General features: G+C 39.3%; 1 protein-coding gene across 5 annotated transcripts in view; it reads right to left on the bottom strand.

Annotated features, from left to right (window-relative positions):
• DIS3L2 (DIS3 like 3'-5' exoribonuclease 2) overlaps nucleotides 1-25,742 on the bottom strand; it is a 285,589-nt gene that overhangs the window by 149,195 nt on the left and 110,652 nt on the right. For all 5 annotated transcript variants that reach the window (XM_053655254.1, XM_053655253.1, XM_053655255.1 and 2 more), the window contains one exon: nucleotides 12,608-12,781. In XM_053655254.1, the coding sequence (XP_053511229.1) occupies nucleotides 12,608-12,781 (174 nt within the window). The remainder of the gene's footprint in view (nucleotides 1-12,607; nucleotides 12,782-25,742) is intronic.

Genomic DNA, 25,742 nt, shown 5'->3' with positions numbered 1-25,742 from the left:
ATGGAAGGGCAGATAAAGAGCTACTCAGATAAGAAAAGAAAAAACTTTGGTGAACTCCATTACCAAACCATTATTATATAAAATATTAAAGGGACTTATTTAAGAAAAGAAGATCAAAACTATGAACAATAAAATGGAAATAAATACTTACCTATCGACAACTGAATCTAAAAAAACAAACTAAGCTAACTTGAAGAACAGATTCAGAATCATGGATATGAAGAGTGTTTTGACGGTTGCCAGATGGGAGGTAGGAGGGGGGAATGGATGAAGAGGTGAGGGGATTAAGAAGCACAATGAGGTAGTTACAGAATAGCTATGGAGATGTAAAGTACAGTATTGGAAACAGAGTAGCCAAACAACTTATATGCATGACCCATGGACATGAACAATTGTGTGGGAATTCCCTGAGAGAATGGGGGATGCTGGGTGGACAGGGGCAAAGAGGGTAAAATTGGGACTACTATAACAGCATTATCAATAAAATATAATAAAAAGTTTTAAAAAGAAAAAGGACAGCCCTGGCTGGTGTAGCTCAGTGGATTGAGCATGGGCCTGTGAAGCAAAGGGTTGCTGGTTCGATTCCTGGTCAGGGCACATGCCTGGGTTGCAGGCCAGGTCCCCAGTAGAGGACACATGAGAGGCAACCACACAGTGATGTTTCTCTCCCAAGCTTTCTCTTTCCCTTCCCCTCTCTATAAAAATAAATAAATAAAATGTTAAAAAAAAAAAAAAGAAAAGAAAAAGGGCAAACTACTGAAACTGATTTAAGAAGAAACAGAGCTCTGGCCAGATTGTTCATTTGGTTAGAGTATTGTCCCAGTACACCAAAATTGCAGGTTCAATCCCCAGTCAGGACACATCCAAGAAGCAACCAACAAATGTATAAAGGAGTGGAACAACAAACCAATGTTTCCCTTTCTCTCTCCTTTCCTCTCTCTCTAAAAAAAATCAATTAAAAAAATGCAGAAGTTCAACAGACCTACAACAAGAAATTGAATAATAATTTTAAAATTTCCTGGAAAGAAAAGCACAGGATCAGATGACTGCATTGGTAAATTCCACTCAATATTTAAAGAAGAATTAATACCAGTTCTCCACAAACTCTTCTAAAACTTATTCTATAGGGTCCGTGTAATCCTCAAACAAAAAACAAAGCAATCAAAAGAAAATTACAGACCATGATCCCTTAAAGTATAGATGCCAAAATCCTAAACAGAACACTAACTAACAAGCCAAATCTAGTGACATAAAAAGGATTATACATCAGGATAAGTGAGATTTAACCCAGGAATGCAAGGTTGGTTCGACACATAAAAGTCAATCAATGAAATATAGTATATTAACAAAGGACAAAAATCACAAAGACATAGATAAACTACTTCACAAAATCCAGAAAATTCATAAGAAAAACACTAGAAATAAAAAATTGCATTCACCTTGACTGAAGGCATCTACAAAAAACACCATGGCTCACATTATAAATAATCTTGTGGGCCTGAATGATTTCCCCTTAAGATCAAGAACAAGACAAAGAGGCCCACTGGGACTGCTCCTACTCAACACTGTACTGCAGGGACTAGCCAGAGAAAGTTGGTAAGAAAAGAAAATAAACAGGCATCCAGGCTGGAAAGGAAAAGTAACACTATCTCTATTTGTAGATGACAATCTTCTAAATATAAAAATCCTAAGGCATCCACAAAAAACTTAGAGCTAAAATTAAATGAGTTCTGCAAGGGTGCACAATAATAAGATTTATATACAAACATCAATTTTATTTCTGTCTGTTAGCAACGAACAATCTGAAAATTAAGAAAGCAATTTCACCTGAAATAGCATCAAAAAGAAAAAAGATAGGAATAAATTTTTACAGAAGAAGCATAAGCCTTATATACTGAAAACTACGAAACAACATTAAAAGAAATTAAAGATCTAATGTCCATGGGTTGGTAGGCTTAATGACATTACTTCCCAAACTAATCTACAGATTCAACAAGACCCCTATTAAAAATCCTGGCTCCTTTTCTTTCTTCAGCAGAAATTGACAACTGATCCTCAGATTAATATGGAAATGCAAGTGACCCAGAATAGTAAAAAAAGTTCGAAAAAAATGATGGAACAGAACTGAGAGTCCAGTAATAAACAGAAACATTTATGGCCAACTGATTTTCAAAAGGGTGCCAAGACAATTCAATGGGTAAGGAATCAATCATCTTTTGAACAAGTCTTTTGCTATGGTGCTCAGACACTGTATATCTATGTGCAAAATAAGAAACTTTGACCTATACATCATACCATATAAAAAATTTAACTAAAAATGGTTCATAAACATAAATGAAAGAGCTAAAATTATAAAGCTCAGAAAATAAAACAGGTTGAAATCTTTGTGATCTGGGATTAGTCAACGGTTTTCTTGGGACACCCAAAAGCACAGGCAACCAAAGAAAACACAGATAAATTTGACCTCATCAAAGCTGGAAACCTTTGTGCTTCAAAGAACAGCATCAAGAAACTGAAAAGACAACCCACAAGCAGAAGAAAATATTTGCAAATCACATATCTGATAAAGAACTGATATCTAGAATATATAAACTATTAATAACTCAATAATATAAAGGTAATCCAATTTTTAAAAGGGCAAAGAATCTGAAAAGATAATTTCTTGAAAGAAGATATAAAATGGCCAATAGCACATAAAAACATGTTTAGCATCCTTCATTAGTCATTAAGAAAATATAAATCCAAACCACAATGAGATACTACCCTGCACCGTTAAGGATGGCTATAATCACAAATACAGATAACAGCTGTTGGTCAGGAGCATTTGCAAACTTCATACATTGCTAGTGGCAATGAGAAAGAGTATAGCTACTTCAAAACACAGTTTGACAGCTACTCAAAAGGTTAAATTGAGACTGACTGTGTGACCCAGCAATTCCATTACTAGGTATATATACAAGAGAATTGAAAATATGTCTACAAAAAAACCTGCTCACAAATATTCACAGCAGCATTACTCATAACAGTCAGAGAGTGAGAAACAACCAAATATCTGTCAATAAATGGATAAATAAAATGTGCTATATCCATGCAATGAATAGTTCTGGCCAAGATGGAGGCATAGGTAGACACACTGTGCCTCCTCGCACAACCAAAAGGAGGACAACAACAATTTAAAAACAAAAACCAACCAGAACTGACAGAAAATTGAATTGTATGGAAGTCTGACAACCAAGGAGTTAAAGAAGAATCATTTATCCAGACCAGTAGGGGGGTGGAGACAGAGAGCCAGGCCGAAAGGACTCATGACAAGGTGGCAGCTGGAGGACTGGGACAGGCAAGGCAGCAGCTGGCAGACCCAGAGAGGTGGCGGATTATGGTGCGGGCAGTTCCACATTTGCTCACAGATAAACCAGGAGGAACTAGGGAGTGAGACAGACCACTCGCCCAGGGTTCCAGCACGGGGACATAAAACCTCAAACTTCTGTTTGAGGGTCCCTCAAACCGGTGGGGTTTGAGGCACGGGAGAGACTCCCAGCCTCACACAAGAGTTCGTTGGAGAGACTCACAGGGTCCTAGAATGTACACAAACCCACCCACACAGGAATCAGCACCAGAAGGGCCCAATTTGATTGTAGGTATCAGGGGAAGTGACTGAAAACCAGCAGAGAGCAGAGCAAGCGCCATTGTTCCCTCTGAGACCCCTCCCCCACGGACAGCGACACAACACAGTGATGTGGGTTGCCCTACCCTGGTGAACACCTAAGTCTCTGCCCCTTAACATGTAACAGGTGCACCAAGACAAAAAAAAAATGGCCCAAATGAAAGAACAGATCAAAGCTCCAGAAAAAAATACAACTAAATGATGAAGATAGCCAACCTATCAGATGCACAGTTCAAAACACTGGTAATTAAGGAAGCTCACAGAAATGGTTGAGTATGGTCACAAAATAGAGGAGAAAGTGAAGGCTATGCTAGGTGAAATAAAGGAAAAGGTACAGGGAACCAACAGTCACAGGAAAGAAACTGGAACTCAAACCAACAGTGTAGACCAGAAGGAAGAAAAAAACATTCAACCAGAACAGAATGAAGAAAAAAGAATACAAAAAAAAAAAAAATGAGGAGAGGCTTAGGAACCTCCAGGACACCTTTAAACGTTTCAATATCCGAATCATAGGGGTACCAGAAAGAGAAGAGGAAGAGCAAGAACTTGAAAACTTATTTGAACAAATAATAAAGGAGCACTTCCCCAATCTGGCAAAGGCAATAGACTTCCAGGAAGTCCAGGAAGCTCAGAGAGTGCCAAAGAATGTGGACCCAAGGAGGAACACACCAAGGCACATCATCATTACATTAGCCAAGATTAAAGATAAGGGGAGAATCTTAAAAGCAGCAAGAGAAAAGGAGACAGTTACCTACAAAAATGTGCCCATCAGATTGTCAGCTGATTTCTCAAAAGAGACCTTACAGGCAAGAAGGGGCTGGTAAGAAGTATTCCAAGTCACGAAAGACAAGGACCTATATCCAAGATTACTCTCTCCAGCAAAGCTTTCATTTAGAATAGAAGGGCAGATAAAGTGCTTCCCAGTTAAAGGAATTCATCATCACCAAGCCCTTATTATATGCAATGTTAAAGGGACTTATCTAAGAAAAAGAAGATAAAAAAATATGAACAGCAAAATGACAACTCACAGTTATTAACAACCACACCAAAAACAAAAACAAAAATGAACTAAGCAAACAACTAGAACAGGCACAGAATGACAGAAATGGAGATCACATGGACGGTTATCAGCAGGGGATTGGCTTGGGGGAGAGAGAGAGAAAAGGTACAGAGAATTACTAGCATAAATGGTAGGTAGAAAATAGACAGGGGGAGATTAAGAACAGCATAGGAAATGTAGAAGCCAAAGAACTTATATGTATGGCCCATGGACTTGAACCAAAGGGAGGGAATGTGTGTGGGAGGGGGTGTGTAGGGCAGAGAGGAATAAAGGGGGGGGGAACAATAGGACAACCATAATGGCATAATCAATAAAATATATTTTTTAAAAATGTGCTATATCCATGCAATGAAGTACTATTCAGCCATAAAAAGGACCATAGTGATACATGACACATGCTACAACATGGATGAACCTTGAGAGCATTATACCAAGTAAAAGAAGTCAGATACAAAAGGCTACTTATTTTTTGAACCCAAAAGAGGGAAAATTTGCACAGACAGAAAGTAGTTTGGTTGTTAACAGGAGCTGGGGCAGAGGGAATGGGGAGTGACTGCTGACCAAATGGGATTGCTTTTGAGGGTGATGAAAATGCTCAGGAATTAGTGGCAATGGTTGCACAATTTTGAAACTATACAAGAAACTACTAAATTGTACACTTAAAAAAGGTGAATTTTATGGTATTTGAATATCTCAACATAAAAAAAGTAAAAAGACTCTGCCACCCTGACATTTAATTACTTTATACCCCAATAATTTACTCCAAATTCTAGAAAACCCACACAAAAAGTCTTTTTATGTCATCACAGTATAATTTCCAAACACATTTTATTTAGAATTTATAGAAATTAGTCATCTTTCCTGTTTCCACAATGCTATAGTTATTTCTGGGTATAAATTCAAATATCTTCATTGCCAACAGGCATTTTTCCACCTGATCAGATGACATCTCTATCTTTCAATATTTGTCTTCTCTAAGAGTGGTATAATTTGTCAACACAAATTTTATGGGTTGACAAACTACCCAAGTACTTAAAATCATGAATATCCAGTTGTGTATCTACTTTAGAACCCACTAATCTTTATTACTATCTATGAATCTCTTGTAATTTCATGAACAGTGAATTGGGACTTACATGAAAGGAATAATATTCTCATGCTCATGTAGTTTAACTGACATGAGAGCTTCCCATTCAGTGAGAACAATTTCATTTTCCTTCCTTCCAGGTAAGGAAAGAGGGGTTCCCTCGGCAACGGAGGACCTGAGCTTTACAGCACAATCCTTGGATGTCTTGTGTTGCCAGTGGTGAGGTGCAGTCAATATTTATTTGCCAGATAAATGTGGCAGATAGTCACCAATGGGATATCATTTTCTTTCTAAACCAAGAATGAGATGGATTCTCATGAACTCAGAAGGAACATCTTAATCACAGGGTCACACACTGTTGAAGCACATTTTGAAATACCTAGCTGAGCAATTTCAAAGTGTATTCTAAGGAGCACTACACTTCCACAAGATGATTCGTAAGAAAAAGTTCTAAGAAATCTATTAACCCACTGTTTTCTAAAAATACATGCCTTTCGGCCTCTTTTTCTCCATAACACCTATCAAAATCCCAAAGAACTTGTGACCTACCAATACCTTTTGGAAAATCCTAACCTGGTCAACAAATCCACAAGAGATGAAATTGCTTTCTCTTTCTCTGTCTTCCCAAGTTCAACTGATTTGCCCAAGGTTACCTGCTAGTCCCTGAGAGGGCAAGAACTAACTTCTTAGTGCCCCTTCTATGCTGCCACACACCCTTTACCAGAGGATCCTTTTCTAAATGGCAATTGAATCACATTGGACTTCCTGATAAACAGCAAGATTATTAGTCATTTAATGTTCGTTATGTTTGAAAGCTTTCCCACGAAAGGGTTGACCTGAAGGAGGTTAGTGTTATATGTCTCTCCTTTCAAGTTGCTATTTCAAGGTTGGTATTACCTGGAGTGAGAGGAAATTTCTGTCTATTTGGAACAGTTCCATCCTGAAGATATTTCAATATTTCTTACCACAACACCCTTTCTGTGCTCAGTATTTTTAGTTCATTGTTTTCTATTTTGGCAGCCGAGAAGCTGCAGTTTGTAATTTTACCTCCAGCTTCATATTTCTTCTTAAAAGTGAATACAATGTCCTGTTTATAATAATAAAATCACTAGTTGGCAGAACGACATTAAACGGAAAAAAAAGAAAGCAATTGGAAAATTTAGAGCAAGCAATTTTAAGTGCCAAGTTTCGCATTTGTAATGGTCTGGTGGAGGTCACTGGGCTTCCTTTTCATTGAGGGAATAGTAAAGAAACATACCCAGCAGTTATCCTGTAGAAAATCTATAGAAACCACCTCCACACCAATGAAACTCAGAGTTTTACCAAAAAGTGACATGACCCAAACTTCCCCAATCTTACCAACTATAAGAAAAATATAAAAATTAGTTTAGCATGGTATTTTCCCCCTCCAATATTTAGGTGTTCATTTTCTACTCTAATTGAGCTTTTAAGCTTTGGTTTTCTATTCTAGTTTAGCAACAAAGGAAACAAAACAGTATCGATGAAATTGGTAATTATTGGAGTCAGCCTCAGAAATAAACTTGGGGTTTCTTGGGCTTCTGGTGCAATCCATTTAAGCAGTTTCCTTGGGTGCATTCTCTCCTGATCCCCAAAGGCTTGCAGTATTGGTGTTGCTTTTTTTTTTCACCTCAAATGCCCTGCCAACGAGAGCTGCAGGTCTAGGCCATGCAAGCAGGGATTCTCCAGAGTTGGGGCTTCAGGTCCAGAAGAATGGTGCTCCCAATCAGAAGGGCCAGATCGCCCCTAGGAGTTCACACCAGCCTTCCTTCTTGAAAATTGCTAACCAACCATTTTTCTTTTCAAAATAAACACTATTTCTCTCAACTTCAGTTTGCAAAATATTACCCCAATTCCATTGGACTAAAAAACTGGAATTTTACTGACATAATTGGATTATGAGGTTTAAAGATTGATGGAACTTTTCTGTTCCAAATATAATTGTTCAAATACCAAACCTAAACGGGTATGTTGAAGCCCTTGCATAGCGAGAGCCAGAGAAACACTGCAAGCCCACGGCAGGGCGGCTCAGCAGAGGGGGTCAAGAAGCTACCAAAACCCCAGGGAAGTGAGCTGTATTATGAGAGGATCTGTGCATGTTGGGGAACATGTCACCTGCAGCCACAGCTTATGAAAATGAAGCCTGCTTCAGTCACTCTCGTTCACTCTATACCTGCTCATTTCTCAGGTGTCACCCCAAGCATCAACGACCTTGACAGCCCGTTCAGGTATTACAGCACTTGACATACTCTGCTGTAATTCATCTGAGCGTGAGTCTCCCGAGGAGAAACAGCAGAGTACTGAACAATAAAGGCTGGCCCTTACTTGTCTTTGTATTTCCAGTGACTAACTTATTACTTGTCATATGATATATACAGGTATACGAGTATAATAATTTATGTAAATAAGTGTATACAGGAGAGAAGAAGGGGGAAAAGAATTAGAAGGTTTTATTTAGGAATTTGTGGAATATGTGTTAATTTATTCACAGCACATGTTTATAGTGTGCTCTGGAACTCATTCCTAGTTTTTCTGACATCCCTGGGAAAGTCAATATGCATGAAGCCCCCGTGAAGGGACTGAACGGAACCTGAGGAGAAGAAATCACTGTATCCCAGGTCCTTGTCCCAAGCTCCTCTCTCCTCCATTTCGAGTCCATGCCTGACTGCTGTTCAACACTGGGTTCCTGCTCTTCTGCAGTGATGGCAAGCGCCACGAGAACAGAGACCACAGCTACATCTGTTCACTGTTGATTCCCCACTGCCCGTGGATGGTGTTCAGTAAATGTTCATTAGTTGAAAAAATTAATAAATCTATCACAAGACCAGTTAAAGAGAAGGGAAAGGTAATCAAATCCAAATACTTCAGCACACTATGGACTTCTCTTTACATTTTTCATTATAAAAAATAAAAATTTGACCATGACTATACGGCCACATGAATTAAGCCTGGCACCTCCCCAGGCGTGTGGGTCAGGAGGTGAGAGGGCTGTGCAGGTGAAAGTCGGCATCCCAGCCCACCAAGACAGTGACGCTGGCACTCCCGTTCGTGCCTTCGCTTTCCGCCATCTGTGGGTATTTCCAGAAATTATCTAGTTTTGCTAAACTAACCTTTACAGCGTAGGCAACTGGCTAAAAAACATTATTGCAAAGATCCACACATTACAGATAAACTAAACTAATAATAATAACACTACCAAAACCAGGACATATCTTCCTCTCCTAATATGAATTCATAATCAGTCACGTTATGACTTCAAAACAGTGACTGTCGTCCTGTCTGCGTCGCTCAGTTGATCGGAGTGCTGTTTTGTATCCCAAAAGGTTATGGATTTGAATCCCGTCGGGGCACACATGGGAAGCAACTGATCGATGTCTGTCTGCCTGTCTCTCCCTTTATCTCTCCCCTCCCCCACCTTCCTCAGTCAAATCAATAAAAACATATCGTCAGGTGTGGAGTAAAAACAAATGACTATCAATCATATACTACTGATAAGATATTTGGACAAAATTAAACACAACCTGTCCCCTCAAAGTAAAGGTAATGTTTTAACAATAAAAAAAAGACATTAAAAATTGAACAAAAAACTCAAGTACTTAAAGATAAAATTTTAAAAATAAATGTTTTAAAATGTTTCCAATGTTATACAATTTGGGAGCCTAAAATGATCTAAGTGTATAAACTTTAAAACTACTTGTATCCGTATAGTTACACACCCTAACAGAATTTTCTAACTAGTGTTAAAGATGCCAAGTGAAGAATACCCAAGGATTATGAACCCATCTTTTAAAAAATCCAACAATGCAGCACCTTTCAGTTATCCTACAAGAACTGACATGAAAGATAGAAATTAGCTGGACTGCAAAATGAATCTGAATATAATCAACGAACAGGGTTAAAAAATGAGTACCGTGATCTAGTAAGTTCAGGTATCTTTTTCAGTTATGGTAATCACTAAAAGCAAAACTAAGTATCGAATTTACAGAACTTATAATCAGAGCTTTTCATTTCCATATCATAAGTTGTTAAAGCAAAATTTAAAAAAATAAAGAATATTCAGTCATGTTACTTTAATTGAAAATAAAATTAATATGAAGTTTTCTATACCTTTTTAAAGTAAAATGAAAATATTTAAAATTTTATTTCATTTTTCTACTTTTATGTAAATTTACAATGCACATAATAAATTAGTAAAATAGCCAGTATGCTTATAATTTTAAAATGAAGAGACATACATTACTGGGAATGCATGTTCAGCACATTTAGGGATTATTACTTTAGGGCATCAGGAAGCAGTGAAAGATTTTAGGCCAAAGGAGTAAAAGAAAATCAGATCTGAACTTCAGAAACATAACCCAAGAGATAATAGGTGTAGAGAAAGTGCCTGGAGGTTAAAGAGATTTTTAAAAATCCCTTTTACTAACTATGCTAACAGCAGAGAGCATCCCATCTGCCCCCTGTATCTCAGGAGCCCTTCGCCAAAGAAAAAGGCAGAGAGCTGCCCCGAAGGGGGACTGAGAACAACACTGGGCTCCACAACTGCTAAGTGCCTTATTACTTATCTTCAGGCCAGGAGTCAGACTAGAAGTGACTGAGCATCTCTCTTCTCTCTCTCTCTCTTTTTGAAGATTTTACTTATTTCTTTTTAAAGAGAGAGGAAAGGGGGGAGAAAGAAAGGGAGAAAAACACCAATCAGACGAGAGCCATTGATCAGATGCCTCTTGCACATGCCCCAACCAGGGATGGGGATGGAACCCACAACCCGGGCACGTGCACTGATGGGGAAGAACTGGCCACCCTTAGATCTGTGGGACAATGCCCAACCAATGAGCCACACCAGTCAGGGAAGAGCACCCCTCTTTTCTGACAGTCCCATTTAAAATTTTTACAAGTTACAAATTATTTTTAACTAATTTGAATAATAGAGGAATTTATCAAATGAAAAGCATAATATTGTCTACTACTCTACTGAGTCCATACACTGTCAAAACCATAGAGAAAGGTCTGGATTTCCTTTCCTCCCAGGAATTTCTAATGCATATATACTTTAATGTGTACACATATATGCATATACCATTATACAGATTTGTTATTTGACTACATAAAAGATAGGCTCACATTCACACTGCTCTGAAACCTCTGCCTTTCCCTCTGCTACCATTTTAGGGCCGCGCACATGGATCCAGCTCCGTTTCTGCAGCCGTGGGCAATGCTATCTTACTGACACGACACGGGTTATTTAACCGTGTTCACTGACAGGCAGCAGCAGCAGCGTCTTTACCGTAAGGCAGTAATGAACACAGATCCCTGTACACTTCTTTGAGTAGGATGGATTCCCAGAAGTGGAGTTTTGGGGTGAAAGGGTAGGTACGTTTAAAATGTTGACAGCAACTACAGAATAACTATACTAACACATTTCAAACAATAAAAGTCCAGCCATTCATTATGACCTTTTCTCATTAAATTTTTTACAGATTCCTAGATTTAGGAAAAGATCTCAGAAAATAATCCCCTCAACTTGTATCTGAGAAAACAAAGGTTTACGAAGAGTAAGGTTATAGGCCATGCTCTCAAGGCCACTGAAATGAGATAACAGACCAGCGGGAGTTCCAAGAACAGCCGCCACTGCTGAGGGCCAGGGCAGCAGTTTCGGTTAAAGAACCTCAAATGCAACGTGTTCCACCAGACCGACTAACAACTAGGAAAGGGAACTAAGAGTCATCTCCTTTCCCTTGCTTACCCTCAGCAAGAAAAGTAAAAAAAGGCAGCAAATTCCTAAAAGACACAATAGCAACAGGGAGCACGGAAGGAGGACACTCAAACTCGGTGGAGGAAGAGCCGAAGGTATCGTAAGTTCAGCTGCATGGAGTGAGCAAGTGCGGTGGAAAAGACTTTGACACGGGATGACCTTAGCAAAAAACCTTCCATGGCCTCAGTGGGTTGTATGAAAAGTTTCTTGGTTCTAAATATCTCCATGTGGCATCCAAAATGAATGCCAGTACTGAAACCAAATTCTAAAGAGAAATATCAGAAAAGAACTAACATCCCACAATGAAGAAACATCTTCAAAGAAGATGTTGTTATAAAAATACCACAAAAGTACTTTCCAACAAATTCCAGACCTAAAAGTAAAGCTTTAAAATGAAGCTCCAAGCACAGAGTCTTGAATCCTTTGCTCTGTGCCTGAAGAGGCCCATTTAAAGGAAGGCACTTCTAACCAGATAACACTGTCTTCACTTGAGCAGACCTACAGGGCAGGGAATGTAAAAGGAAGGCGGCAACCATGCCTTTTGAAATCAGGATGGCCTAGAGCAGGGTCAGCACACTTTTTCTATAAAGGGCCAGAGAGCAAATATCTTAGGCTTTGCAGGACACAGGTCTTTGTTGCAACAATTCGGCTCCGCTGTTATAGTGTAAAAATACACCCACAGATAATATATAACTGAATAAAGCATGGCTGTGTTCCAATGCAACTTTATGAATGCTGAAGTTTAAATTTCACATAGTTTTCCTTGAAGATTACTCTCGTTTTAATTTTTTCCAACCACTTAAAATATAAAATAATTCTTAGCTCACTGGCTGCACATAAATAGGCAGTGGGCTAGACTGAGCTGGTGGGCCATAATTTCACAACCTCTGGTACAAAGCACTTAATTATCAACTAAACTGAACATGAATGCTGATGGAAAAATGGAGACATCTGAGCCCAGCTCCCAGGAAAGTTAAGTTAGAAGGCACAAAGGTATAAACACGTCTTTAAAGAGCTTCACATATTTACCTTAAATCTCTTCTCTTGCTGAATTCCTCTGGTGGTATTGTCCAGGGCAAGCTCTGAGGGAGACATTCTAGAACTTCCGAAGAGAAATCAGAGAAGTCCACACCATACTCTGTCAGTATCCCTTCTGTCTCAGGCTCGATCTCACCAGCCTGCCCAAGACTCTTAGCCAGCTGCCTGTGGACAGGACAGAAAGGGAGATAAGTGTGTCAAGGAGTAAACAGAAGACAGGTGTCCATTTCCTCTCTAAAACTGAGGGGAGTGGGAAAGTCTTCGAAACCTCCTGCCCTTGACCCTGCAGCAGCACCATTGCCAGCGAGCGGGGGCCCAGCGGAAGAGACAATGATACTCTTTTCCTGTTAAATCCATGCTACAGTGGAATCTTACCTTTCTTCAGGACTTCTGACCTGGGGAGTGGGGCCAGACAGCTTTCCTTAGGACTTCCACAATAGTTTTTCGTGGGGAAGTCAAATTGACATTGTTAAAAGCTTTTGTCAATTTTTTCTATCACAAACACCTTTAGAGACAACGCTGATGGACCCAATTTGCTGTTCAATCATTACTTTCATAGTGCCCATGCCTTAGGTCATGCTCACTAGATGAGATTCAATGATTTCATTTTGTAATTCTATAGATGTTTACCTTAATATTTTAAAATATTTTATTTAAACTCAAAAGTAATATATGTTCACTGTAGAGAAGTTGCAAAATACAGAAATGTGCTGAGATGAAAATGATTTGTAATCCAGTTTCTTGGCAAAATTCTATTCACAATTTAGGGTGCTGGTCCATTAAACGTAAGACTGCATTTAAGGGGATACTTCTAACATTGATAGCATGGTTCCACCTTCCAGGGGGCAGATCCCACTCTTTACCTAGGAATCTTCTATACGTATGTCACAACTGACAGCTCCACTCTCATCAATACCGGCCTACCACAAACAGACTGCAGGTCTAAAGTTATATGTTGAATACAGACGGCCAATAAGACATGCGACATATGAAGTGGATGCCTTTGTAGAGGATTTTGAGGGAACGAAGATGGCCACCTCCTCTTTTCTGCAGGTCTACCAGGGTGATCCAGGAATCCACCCTCAGGTCTTCCAGCAAGGAGTTTAGGTCTGCCATTAGGCCTTCTCTAGGGTCATTCAATTTCTTTGAAGATTATTCTGCTTCCTCTGTAAAGGCAGATGTCTGGTCGCCAACGTTGGCGGGGTGGTGAAGGGTATGGTTGCCTTGGATACAGACCTTTAACAAATTCCCCGAGAACATGGCTGGGGTGGGAGCAGGACTGGCCCCATTTCTCACACACCAGCCAAGAGAGCCAAGCCCACACTGACACATACATACAGTACATACACCTGCCCTGGCAGCCTGTGGCCCCCTCACCTACAACGTGGGCTCAGATCAGTGTCTTCTCCTCAAACCTAGATAGTGATCTCCTAGGAAGCACATCAAAAAGCCAGAGACAGAAAAAATGCAAGGTAAAAAATCACAAACAGCTGCCTGGAAAATCCACAAATATTTGGAAATCAAAAATAAAACAAACCAACAAAAAACCCCAAACAAGCAAACCCCCCCCATGGATTAAAGAAATAAAAAGAGAATTGGAACTGAGTAAAATATAACATCAATATTTGTGAAAGACAGCTAAAGCAGTGTTTTCAGGAAAATTTACAGCATTAAACGTTCATATTAGAGAAAGAAGAAATGTGTCAAATCATTGATCTAAGCTTCTTCCTTAAAAAATGAAAGAGAAAAGCAAACTATTGGGTTGGTCAAAATGCCATTACATTTTTAGATACAATGGTTCTTGCAGCATGTAGTTGTCTTTAACTTCATTTGAAACAATTTTGTTAGACTGCATTGTGACAGCTGTCATTATCAGCATGCACTTTTTAAAAACTTACCAAAACTGGTACATTTTTGTGCATTTTAATATTGATGATGGAAGAAGATATGCAACATTTTCAGTATAATATGCTTTAGTATTTCAAGAAGGTAAAAATGCAACTGAAATGCAAAAGTAGATTTGTGCAGTGTATGGAGAAGGTGCTGTGACTGACTGAACATGTCAAAAGTGGCATGTGAAGTTTCTTGGTACTACTGACATTGTGGCCAAATAGTTCTGTGCTGTGGGCTGTCTCATGCATTGGAAGATGTTAAGCAGCACCCCTGGCCTCTACCCAACAGAAGCCAATAGCGGGAAACAGCTGACATACTCAAAATATCCAAATCAAGAAAATTATTGGTGAAAATGAAAAATGTCTTTTACAGAAAAAACGTTAACAAACTTTTTGGCCAACCCAATGAAAGAGACAAGAATCAATGAATAAAAAATGAATAAACAGACTTCCGCCAAGATGGAGGCATAGGTGGAGACGCCTTGCTTTCTCACACAACCAAGTTTGGAGTCAACTAAATATTAGCAACAGAAAACACAGCCAGAACACAGAAAATTGAACTTTTCAGAAGTCTGATAACAACAAATTCTTCAGCCTGACCGGTAAGAGGGGCAAAGCCAGCAGCTGGCGGAACGGGGTTGCACAGGAAAACTGGGTCAGACAGACTCAGGTGCGCAGAACCCAGGCGCAGGGTTGCAACGGGTGGACCTAGTGAGCGACCCAGCGAGCAACCATGGGGAACCAGAGAGGGAGCAGGGCCGAGATTTGACTGTGGTCGTGCATTCGTGCGCAGATAGACCAGCGAGGGAGTGGGTGGTTAGATGGGACCCAGCAGGCCCCAGCAGCGAGCAGCAGCAGAAGGCGCCACCATTTCCCCACTCTGACCCCGCCTCCTCATACAGCGTCATAACCCAGCGACCTGAGTGGCCCTGCCCTGGTGAACCACCTAAGGCTCTGCTCCTCACCCAGCAGTACAAAACAGCAGAGGGAGCTGCCCTTTCCCGTTCTGACCACGCCCCCACATACAGAGTCACAACCCAGCGACCCAGGAGTCCAAGGCTCCGCTCCTCATACTTAACGGGCGCGAACAGACCAAAAATGGCTCAAGAAGATCTCAAAGCCCCAGAGCCTATAAATCTAACCGATGAAGAAATAGCAAAACTCTCAGACGCACAGTTTAAAACACTGGTGATCAGGATGCTCACAGATCTGGTTGATTATAGCCACAAATTAGAGAAACATATGAAAGTGAAACTAATTGAAATAAATGGAATTGCACAGGAAACCAATAGCGATGAAAAGGAAACTGGGACTCAAATCAAGGGAGTGAACCAGAAGGAAGAAAAAAATGGGCAAACAGGAAAATATGAAGAAACAAGAATTCAAAAAAATGAGGAGAGTCTTAGGAACCTCCAGGACATCTTTAACCTCTCCAACATCCGAATTACAGGGGTACCAGAAGGGGGAAAGGCACAGCCACCAGTGGGAAACTTATTTGAACAAATAATAAAGGAGAATTTCCCCAATCTGGCAAAGGAAATAGACTTCTAGGAAATCCAGGAAGCTCAGAGAGTCCCAAAGAAGTTGGACCCAAGAAGGAACACACCAAGGCACATCATCATTACATTAGCCAAGATTAAAATGAAGGAGAGAATCCTAGAAGCAGCAAGAGATAAGGGGACAGTCACCTACAGAGGAGTTCCCATCAGACTGTCAGCGGATTTCTCAAAAGAGACCTTACAGGCAAGAAGGGGCTGGAAAGAGGTATTCCAAGTCATGAAATCCAAAGACCTACATCCAAGATTACTCTATCCAGCAAAGCTTTCATTTAGAATGGAAGGACAGATAAAGTGCTTCTCAGAAAAGATCAAATTCAAGGAGTTCATCATCACAAAGCCCTTACTATATGAAATGTTAAAGGAACTTATCTAAGAAAAAGAAGTTAAAAAAACATGAACAGTGAAAGGACAGCAAACTCACAGTTATTAAGAACCACACCTAAAACAAAAGCAAACTAAAAGGACAGCTAGATCAGGAGTGGAACCATAGAAATGAAGATCACATGGAGGGTTAGCAACAGGGGAGTGGGAGAAGGAGAAGGGGGGAGAAGGTACAGAAAATAAGTAGCATAGATGGTAGATAGAAAATAGATGGGGGGGCAAGAATATTAGGGGAAATATAGAATCTAAAGAACTTGAGACACATGGTCATAAACTAAAGGGGGGGTAATGGTGGGGACACGGGGAGAGGGTGGAGGGGAATGAAGGGGGGAATAGAACAACTGTAATGGCATAATCAATAAAAAAAATAAAATTTAATTAAAAAAATTTTCTTAATGAAAAAAAAAAGAATAAACAATGACCCAAAAAAACCCAATAAAATAAAAAACTTATTCTTTAAAAAGAAAATAAAATAGATAAATTTCTGGTGAGGTTGATCAAGAAAAATAAGGTTCCACACTAAGTGGTTCAGTTGGTTGGAGTATTGTCTTGTAAACCAAAAATCATGGGGTTCGATTCCTGTTCAGGGCACATACCTAAGTTGCCAGTTTGGTCCCTAATCAGGGCATGTGCAAGAGGCAACCAACCATAAGTTTCTCTCTCACATTGATGTTTCTTTCCCTCTCCCTCTCTCCCCTCCCCTGTTTCCCTAAAATCAATAAGCATGTCCTCAGGTGAGGATAAAAAAAAAGAGAAAAATAAGGAAAGACACAAATTACCAATATCAGGAGTAAGAGCGGGAACATCATTATAGATCCTACAAGCATTAAAAGGATAGGAAAGCAATTATGAATTACTTTAAACCAATAAATTCAACATCTTGAATGAAATTAATAAACTCCTTGAAAGATACCATTATCTAAATATCCCTAAGTCTATTAAAGAAACCGAATTCACGGTTTTAAAGCATTCTCACAAAGAAAACTCTGGGCCCAGATGGCTTCACTGATGAATGCTACCAAGTATTTAAGAAAAAATTAACACTAATTCTACACAGGCTTTCAAATATAGAATAAGACAAAATACTTTCTAACTAGTTTCTTGAAGCCAGGATTACCTTGATACAAAAAAATCAGACAAAGAATTAATGAGATCAATATCCTTCGTTAATAAGATTTTAAATTTTAAGACCCACAGACTTAAAATTCTTATAAAATATTAGCAAAAAGAATTTAGCAATATATAAAAAGGATAATACATCATGACCAAGTAGTTCGAACTTTGTCCAACATTAAAAGCCGGTCAATATAATTCATCATATTAGCAAACAATGAGAAAAATACTACAATACTCTCGATAGATGCAGAAAAGGCATATGATAAATTCAAAATCCATTCATGATTAAAACCATCAGCAAATGAACATCCTCAACTTGATTAAAAGCCCGTATAAAAATCTTAATGTCAAACTCAATGGGAAAAGAAACATTAGTGTTCCACTGGATCAGGAAAAAGACAAGGCTGTTCGCTCTCACCAACACCACTCAGCATGGCATTGACGGTCCTAGTGAAATGCCAGTGAGCAAGAAAAAGAAAGAAAAGGCATACAGAGTGGAAAGGATGACTTCTACATTGCACACAAGTGGGGCAAAGGTCAAGCAACCACACTGTGGAAGCAGCCAGCCGCCCTCATAATGTCTGGACTCTCTTTATAGAAGACCTTTCTCATTCTGTGAAAACCAGCAGCTGGCCCTCTGGGTATGATTTGAACTCTGACTCAACTCAACACTTCGAATGTGAAGAGACTACACAAAGACAAAGAGGTGCTTTGGGTTCACTCATGGCTACTGGAGTGGTTTCTAGTGACAATAGCAGCATAGCAGTGTCTGGTGGCAATTCTGTCCTTAAAGGGCAGTGGTCAGAACCACTGGCATCATGGACAAACTAATCTTGATAAGAAGACAACGGCTGGCTTCTTGCTCTTGCCTCTCCAAATCTGCCTTGGTTCCCACCCACAACTTTCTCAGGTCATTCAAGACTCTTTACTGTTTCTGTGAGTCCTTCAATATCCTTCTAATAAATTCCTTTTCCAACTGGAGTTGGTTTCTTTTGTTTGTACCAGGAATCCAGACACTAAAGAATCAGGTCTCATTAATTTCGAAAATTACTATATTATTTATTACCTGTGTTCACTAGAATAAAGTTCCCACTGAGAATTTGCAGAATCTGTTGTCACTGTCTCTGAAGTTTAAGGGAGATTTTGGAAATTCATTAGTATTCTGAAAATTACTAAGTAATAAAACCTGAGTTACCTCCAATCCATCTAAAACTATTTATTATTTTCACAGGTTCCTGAGGTCCTGTTTTCTACATCCATCTCCTAAAATTAATGTCTTTAACTGTCTAGGTTCTTAGTTGCAAGCACAAGAAACTAATTCTGATTGGAAAAGGAATTTATTGGAAAGGTATCAAAGAGCTCACAGAAACAATGTCTTGGAGAACCTGCAAAGGGGGTGAAAACAAAGGATTACATGCTCACTCTCTCTAAATTCTTGATTCCAGGCGAACAGGGAAACTCAGAGACTTCCTATGTATATGAAAAAGATAATTTGAATCTCTTAGAGGATAAGACAAAAAAATTCAAAGGGTGATAAATCATTACATCATACAAGTCAGGGTCTTTACTAAACTTTATGTGAAAAGTGTTGGGGAGTACGAATCAGAAAGAGCTACACTCAGAGAACAAGATTTATACACACACACACACACACACACGATATTATACAGGAGGATGGCTAGTGCCAACTGACCTTCCACTGTCACAAGCCATATGGGAACTGGATAACATTATATCCATTCTAAGGGTGGTCTCTGAAAAGACAGTAGAGTAAAAACTTCTCCCCACAACAGAATGTCAAAAAAAGTAGCCATGGTCTACTTTGGCTGAGCAAAGATGGCCTGATGGGCCGCCATTACACGTTTAGCCGGATGGATATGGACCTGAAAGAAGTGATACTGGAGGACTGGTAATGAGGACACCTGGGGAAGAGACCTGTGGACGAATGGGCCAACTGAAATGAGCCTAGAGCATCACTATTTGTCTTCCATGAGAATGCTCAGCAAAAGACTTCCACTGTGGGGCAGAATGACCTCAGTAACAGGCTTTGTGAGGCAGATTTAAAACACAACAGCCATCCTGCTTTTACCTGGTGAGGTTGAAATGGCCAAAAATGATCCTCATATGCCTGGAGTAGAAAAGGGCCTAACTATGTCAGCAGAAGACACTTTATAATGCCCAACGTTTAAAATGTAATACTAACATTCACAAAGAACTCATTATTTACGGATTAGAGAAGAAGGAGCCAAGCCGCCCCATCTGTTTCATTAAGAAGAAATATTACATGTAAAAAGGAAGAAAAAAACAAACAAAAGAAATGGTAAAAGGACCACATACTCAAGCATATGGTCATAAAAATGACTACCATGAAAGAAAATATTCACAAGAACTCAAAAACTAATGAAAATATCACTGCTATAAGATAAGAGCTCAAAGCAATAAACAGATTTCACAAAAGGAAATAAAAACTAGTGTTTTAGACCTAGGAAATAAGTAGAAAGGAAAAATAAAACCATCCCAGACATGCAGGTGATACTGGAGGTAACTAATGAAGAAGTGACACTATTTGGGAAGAAAATGATCACAGAGAAAAAGCTCGAGAGAGATGAGGAAAATGAAATTGAAATGCACAAAGATTTAAAGAAAAAGACCCCAGAGAAAACAGATGTGAAAGGCAGATGAAGCAGCTCCGACATTGGCATAACTGCTATTCCTGAAAGATGGAAACAGATACCCATATTTTGCTGTGTATAATGCACATTTTTTGCCCAAATTTTTTAGGAGAAAATAAGAATGTGCATTACACATAGGTATAATGATTACATACCATGGGTATAATAATCCCGTGTATAATGTGAAATAAGTGGGTGTGCATGATACATGGCAAAATGCGGTATATGGAATTGAAAACATTTTCTAAGATACCATTTAAGACAACTTTCCTGAAATAAAAGAAATTTTACACACAGAAAGGGTATACCACGTTTCAGAGAAAACTAATGCAGAAAATTACCACTGAAAATCACCACTAGTGATTTCAAAGATGAAAATTTCTAAATATAAGAACTCAGGGAATAGAGTTTTCACACACCTTTTCAGAAAAAACTACTAGATCAGGGGTGTCAAACTCATTTTCACCGGGGGCCACATCAAGCCTTGCAGTTGCCTTCAAAGGGCCAAATGTAATGTTAGGAGTGTATAAATGTAACTCCTCCTTAACGGTTTAGTGAGAGCTCAGTGCTGCCGCCAGGTAGAAACAAGATGGAGGGCCAGATCCAGCTCTTGGGCCTTTTGTTTGCCATCTGTGGACTAGATGAAGCACCACGGCCTACCACAAATGTACAACTCCCTCCTAAAAGAAGACCGGTGCTGAGTACCGGATCGCTTCTGGGGCCAGGCAGATGAAAGAATGGAAGACAAATGGAAGCAGGTGAAGATGGAGCTAAGATTAATGATCAGAACAAGTCATACCAGTCACTGGACCTTTGCTGAAATTTAAAGAAAAAGAAATTGGCCTTTTATTTTATGTAATTTTATTGGTGCTTTGTGTTCTGGCAAAAATCTTTCACCACCGTATATTCTGAGTCCCAAAAAGCTTGATTTGTTCACTGAAATTACAATGTGGCTCACAAAGAAAAACTTGTATTTCCATTATGGCTTCCAGTGTGATCAACGATTCCAAGTTTCAATTAGCAGTAATTAACATTTATTTTACTAAGTCCCAGACATTTCTTGAGTATCTTATTTAAATAAATTTACTGCAGATTTTCATTGGAGATCTATTTGATAGCAGCATGGACTGGTCAACTTGCAGGACATAAAAATCTAACAGGTCAGCATGCTGGAAAAGCTCGTGCACCTGGGCCTCGATGCCCCAGAGAGAACCCTGTGCTGTCTACTTACCCATAAACCCTGCCATCACCCTGACAGTCAGAGCACCTCGAGGGTCTAAACAAAAGCAGACTCTACTAGGTAACTGGCATATATGGCATATTTGTCTAACAAAAAGGTCTGTTTTTGTATTTTAATTTCAGTGTAAACTTTATTGTAAATGAATACTGAAAGTAATGTTCCCTTTTATGTGTTATAGTTCAAATATTTTAGCTTTCAAAGTAGATTCTGTTTTCTATTCACTGTCTGAAGAAATAACCGCCTAGGACAATTCTGCTTCTGTATTGCATCAAGACTTCTGGCCCATTCTCTTAAATGCCATACTTCCACCTACTCAGCCTTTAAAACTGTCCTTCAGAAATAACTTAGAAACTCTCACAGCCAAGAGAATCCCTAAGGAGACATGATAACTAAATGTCATGCACAGATATCCTCAGTGGGAACCTAGAATAGGGAAAAAATAAATGGGTATTTTCAAAAGTCAAGAATTTCTGAATAAACATATAGACTTCAGCAGCATTTGTTCATAAATTTTAACAAATAAATTTACCACATTAGGCCCGGATAACGTGACTTGGTGGACTGAACATGAGTCTGCGAACCAAAGGGTTGCCAGTTCAATTCTCGGTCAGGGCACATGCCTGGGTTGCAGGCCAGGTCCCCAATAGGGGGCACACGAATGGTGACCACACACTGATGTTTTTCTTCTTTTCTTTCTCCCTCCCTTCCCCTCTCTCTAAAAATAAATTTTAAAAATCTTTAAAAAAATTTACCATACTAATATGTAAATAATAGGGAAAATACATACAAGGATATATGAGAATTCTATACTACCTTAACAATTTTTTTGTAAATCTGAAACTATTATAAAAAATAAAGTTTATTTTTTTAAAAGCTGAGATACAGAAGTAAAAAATAACAAATTAAAAAAATAAATCATCTAGATTTCCAATAATAGTTAAGTGATCAACAAAATCACAGTATATTTGTTCAATTGATTACTATGCATTTTAGAAAGATAATTTTGAAGATATAGCAACATAAAAAATGACTATGACATAAAATGAAAAAAAATAAAATGTAGTATAGCAATATAACTACGCAAAAACACTCATGATAAGATTGAAAGGGAATACGAACAAGTGGTGTTAAATATTTTACAGAGTAAGGATTATGAGTGACTTTAGAATGATAGCTGAAAATGGTTTGCTACTCAATGGACCCAGAAAACCCCACAAAATCATGCAAATCAAAAGGTCAAATCTTTGTGTTCACTTTAAGAACACTCATGAAGCTGCCCAAGACATCAAGAGTATGTGTATCCAAAAAGCCACCAAGTATCTGAAGGATGTCACCTTGCAGAAGCAATGGGTCCTATTCCATTGTTACAAGGGTGGAGTTGGTAGGTGTGCGCAGGTCAAACAGTGGGACTGGACACAGGGTTGGGGGCCCAAAAAGAGTGCTAAGCTTTTGCTGCACATGCTTAAAAATGCAGAGAGTAGTCCCAACCTGAAGGGTGAAGGTGCAGTTGTCTGGTCATTGAGCCCATCCAGGTGAATGGAGTTCCCAAAGTGTGGTGTAGAACTTACAGAGCTCATGGGCGGGTTAACTGCCCATGAGCTCTCCCTACCACGTGGAGATGATCCCACTGAAAAGGAGCAGCTTGTTCCTAAACCAGAAGAGGAAGTTGCGTGGAAAACAAAATATCCCAGAAGAAAATGAAGAAACAAAAACTGATGGCCTGGGAGTAAATTTGGCATAAAATAAATACTAATTAAAGTAAAAACAGAAAGAAAAAAGACGCATTAGAAATTGTGGAGGAAGCTGACAACCACAAAAGGCATTTTAAGAATTATACACAGTGCCAGGAAAAGAACAAACCGGTAGCTAACCAGAGCCTGGGGCAGGCCCATTGTCCTCCATTCCTTTCACGTTTGTTCCGCTTTGACCAGGATGCCCTCGCCAATGGCGGAGAACCTTTCTCCAAAGTTCATCCTTACAGGCCACCAGGTGGAGCCCAACAGTCACAAAAAAAGAGCCCCCTCCTCATCTTGAAGCCCTTTTGGTCTACCAGCCAGGTAAGAGCCATTCCCACACCCACCCCCGCAAAGGACTTACCAAATCCAAGTTTGGAAATGCAAGTTCATAGGATTACATAACAGCCTCTTCAGAAGTCCTCAGATAAGAAAGAACGTACTCTTAAAATGGTGAAATAGTCCTTTTGTACAAGAAGAAAAACTGGATAGAGCTATTTTTCAACTTGATATTCATGTAGGCTATGCCTCAACGAAACAAACTAATTTCTCCTATTGGTTTTTTCTACCATCCTGGTCACTCTTTCATTTTTCTGCTAAATACAATTTTATGACCACCTCCCAACCTGTATCTACCTCATTAGAAAGTCAATGTCTATCAAAACTGAATGGAATAGTGAAAGTATGTGCTTCCATCAGTCAACAAATATTTCTGATTACCTAGTAACTAAGACCTTGTGGGTACAAAACTAGGAGATGAAGGAAATACCAGACCAACCCCCCAACCAGCCACTTCTTCCTTTACCACAAGTACATCAATCTGAACTTCCCTCAAGGTGAACCTCTCCTTCACCTGGCCCAGTCATGCTCTACAGCAGAACCGGCTGTCCTTCACTCTCATTAAACCGAGCGGTTCTGTGACCAGTTCCTTATTTCTCATTTCAATGGCCTCCCATTAAGCCTACACAATCCCACATTCAACCAAAAATTTCTCGACCTTGCTACGTCTGCACTGACCTATTCATTTTCCCTCCTCCCTACCCCTTAAAGCTATTGAAGTTTGCTAGAGAAAATAATATTAAAAAAATAATATAAATATGTCAATTTGCTCTAGGTCAATTCATGTGGTAAATCTTCAGTTTAGTCTTCAGTGTTGCCAAGAAACACAGTTATGTTCCTCACAGTAGCTGCTGTAAAACTTTTCAAGTTTCAAGATTTATCCTTAAATATTCAAGAAAAAGAAACCATGACAAATCTAGGAGAAAAAGACCATAATGATATCTCCACGCTTATGACAACCTGGAAGGGAAGTCTGGGGCTGTAAACTCTAGACTTTAGGACAACAGATTTCATAAAGGTCTGAGAAAATATAAGCATGAATTCTACTACAAGAGTTTCTAAAGGGAAAGATGATTTAAGAGGGTTGGGAAACTCTTAGAACTGTGAATTTGATTATATAATTACAAATCATCTCAGCAAGGAAGTCAATGTGGCTTTTTAAATATCCTGGACTATAGGTACTAAATATGAAAAGCACAGAATATGCTCTGGTACATAATAAAAAGCAGTGATCCCTAAAAGCCAGCAAGGTTTCACTAGAAGGATTACCTGTAGGTTTCTGATAACATTACAGGACTGAGATCCACGGAAAGGGGGAGGCGGCAGTGTAGAGAGGTGAACAAGGCTCAGCTGAGACCTCTCGTGACAATTCTAAGAACGAGATGAAAAATAGCTTTTCTAATAACTGGAGGTTTCCAGTACTGTAACAATCTTGGGCTTCCTTCAACCAGAGACCCTGGAGGGCCACTAGGGGTGCCGGAGAAGCAATGCTTACACCACAGAGGGCACCGACACTAATGGACTCCTAAGTCCCTTCCAAAGCTACTGAAACTATACCTTCTATAATGTGTAAGTTCTATAATGTGTAAAGATTCTAATTTAGAATCTTTAACAAAAGGTTTAAATCTCTTTTGTTAAATATTCTAAATTAAGAGTTCTCCACCTGGTGTTGATTTTGGAATCAAAGAACCTTAGTTCTCACCATTGTCTGTTCCAAACATCTTCTCCTGTGTTTTCTAGCTTGATTCATTGTACAGCATCTTCCTAGTCTGCGTTGGGGGTCATCAAGTAATTTTCATCTACTCATCTGACCAGCCAGCAAACATTTACTGAGTATCCTATCCTAAAGGAGCTCACAGCCAAGAAAACTTACATAAGTAATTACAATACAAACAGATGAGAACCACAAGAATGGACTTATTGGAAACTATAAAAAGCACCTAGGAGGGAGGACTTAAGAATGAAAGAACACTTTTCAACTGAACCAGTAGTAGAAGTTTCAGAGTTGAATACCTATCACTAAGTGAACTCTGGGGAGAGGGGGAAGCCACTGTTGGGACATGGAGTGGAGCGTGCAGAAGCCTGCAGCTGTGAACAGCCAGCCAGCCTGGGACACACAAGCCACAAGGCCTAGTGCAGGGAATGGCAGGAGCTGAGGCTGCTCTCAGAGGACCCTGGTCAAGTGCCAGCCCCA

Source organism: Artibeus jamaicensis, unplaced genomic scaffold, assembly GCF_021234435.1.
Source record: "Artibeus jamaicensis isolate MK-2021 breed Jamaican fruit bat unplaced genomic scaffold, CSHL_Jam_final contig_944, whole genome shotgun sequence".
In the NCBI taxonomy this organism is placed as follows: domain Eukaryota; kingdom Metazoa; phylum Chordata; class Mammalia; order Chiroptera; family Phyllostomidae; genus Artibeus; species Artibeus jamaicensis.
This window is presented reverse-complemented; position numbering and strand designations above follow the sequence as displayed.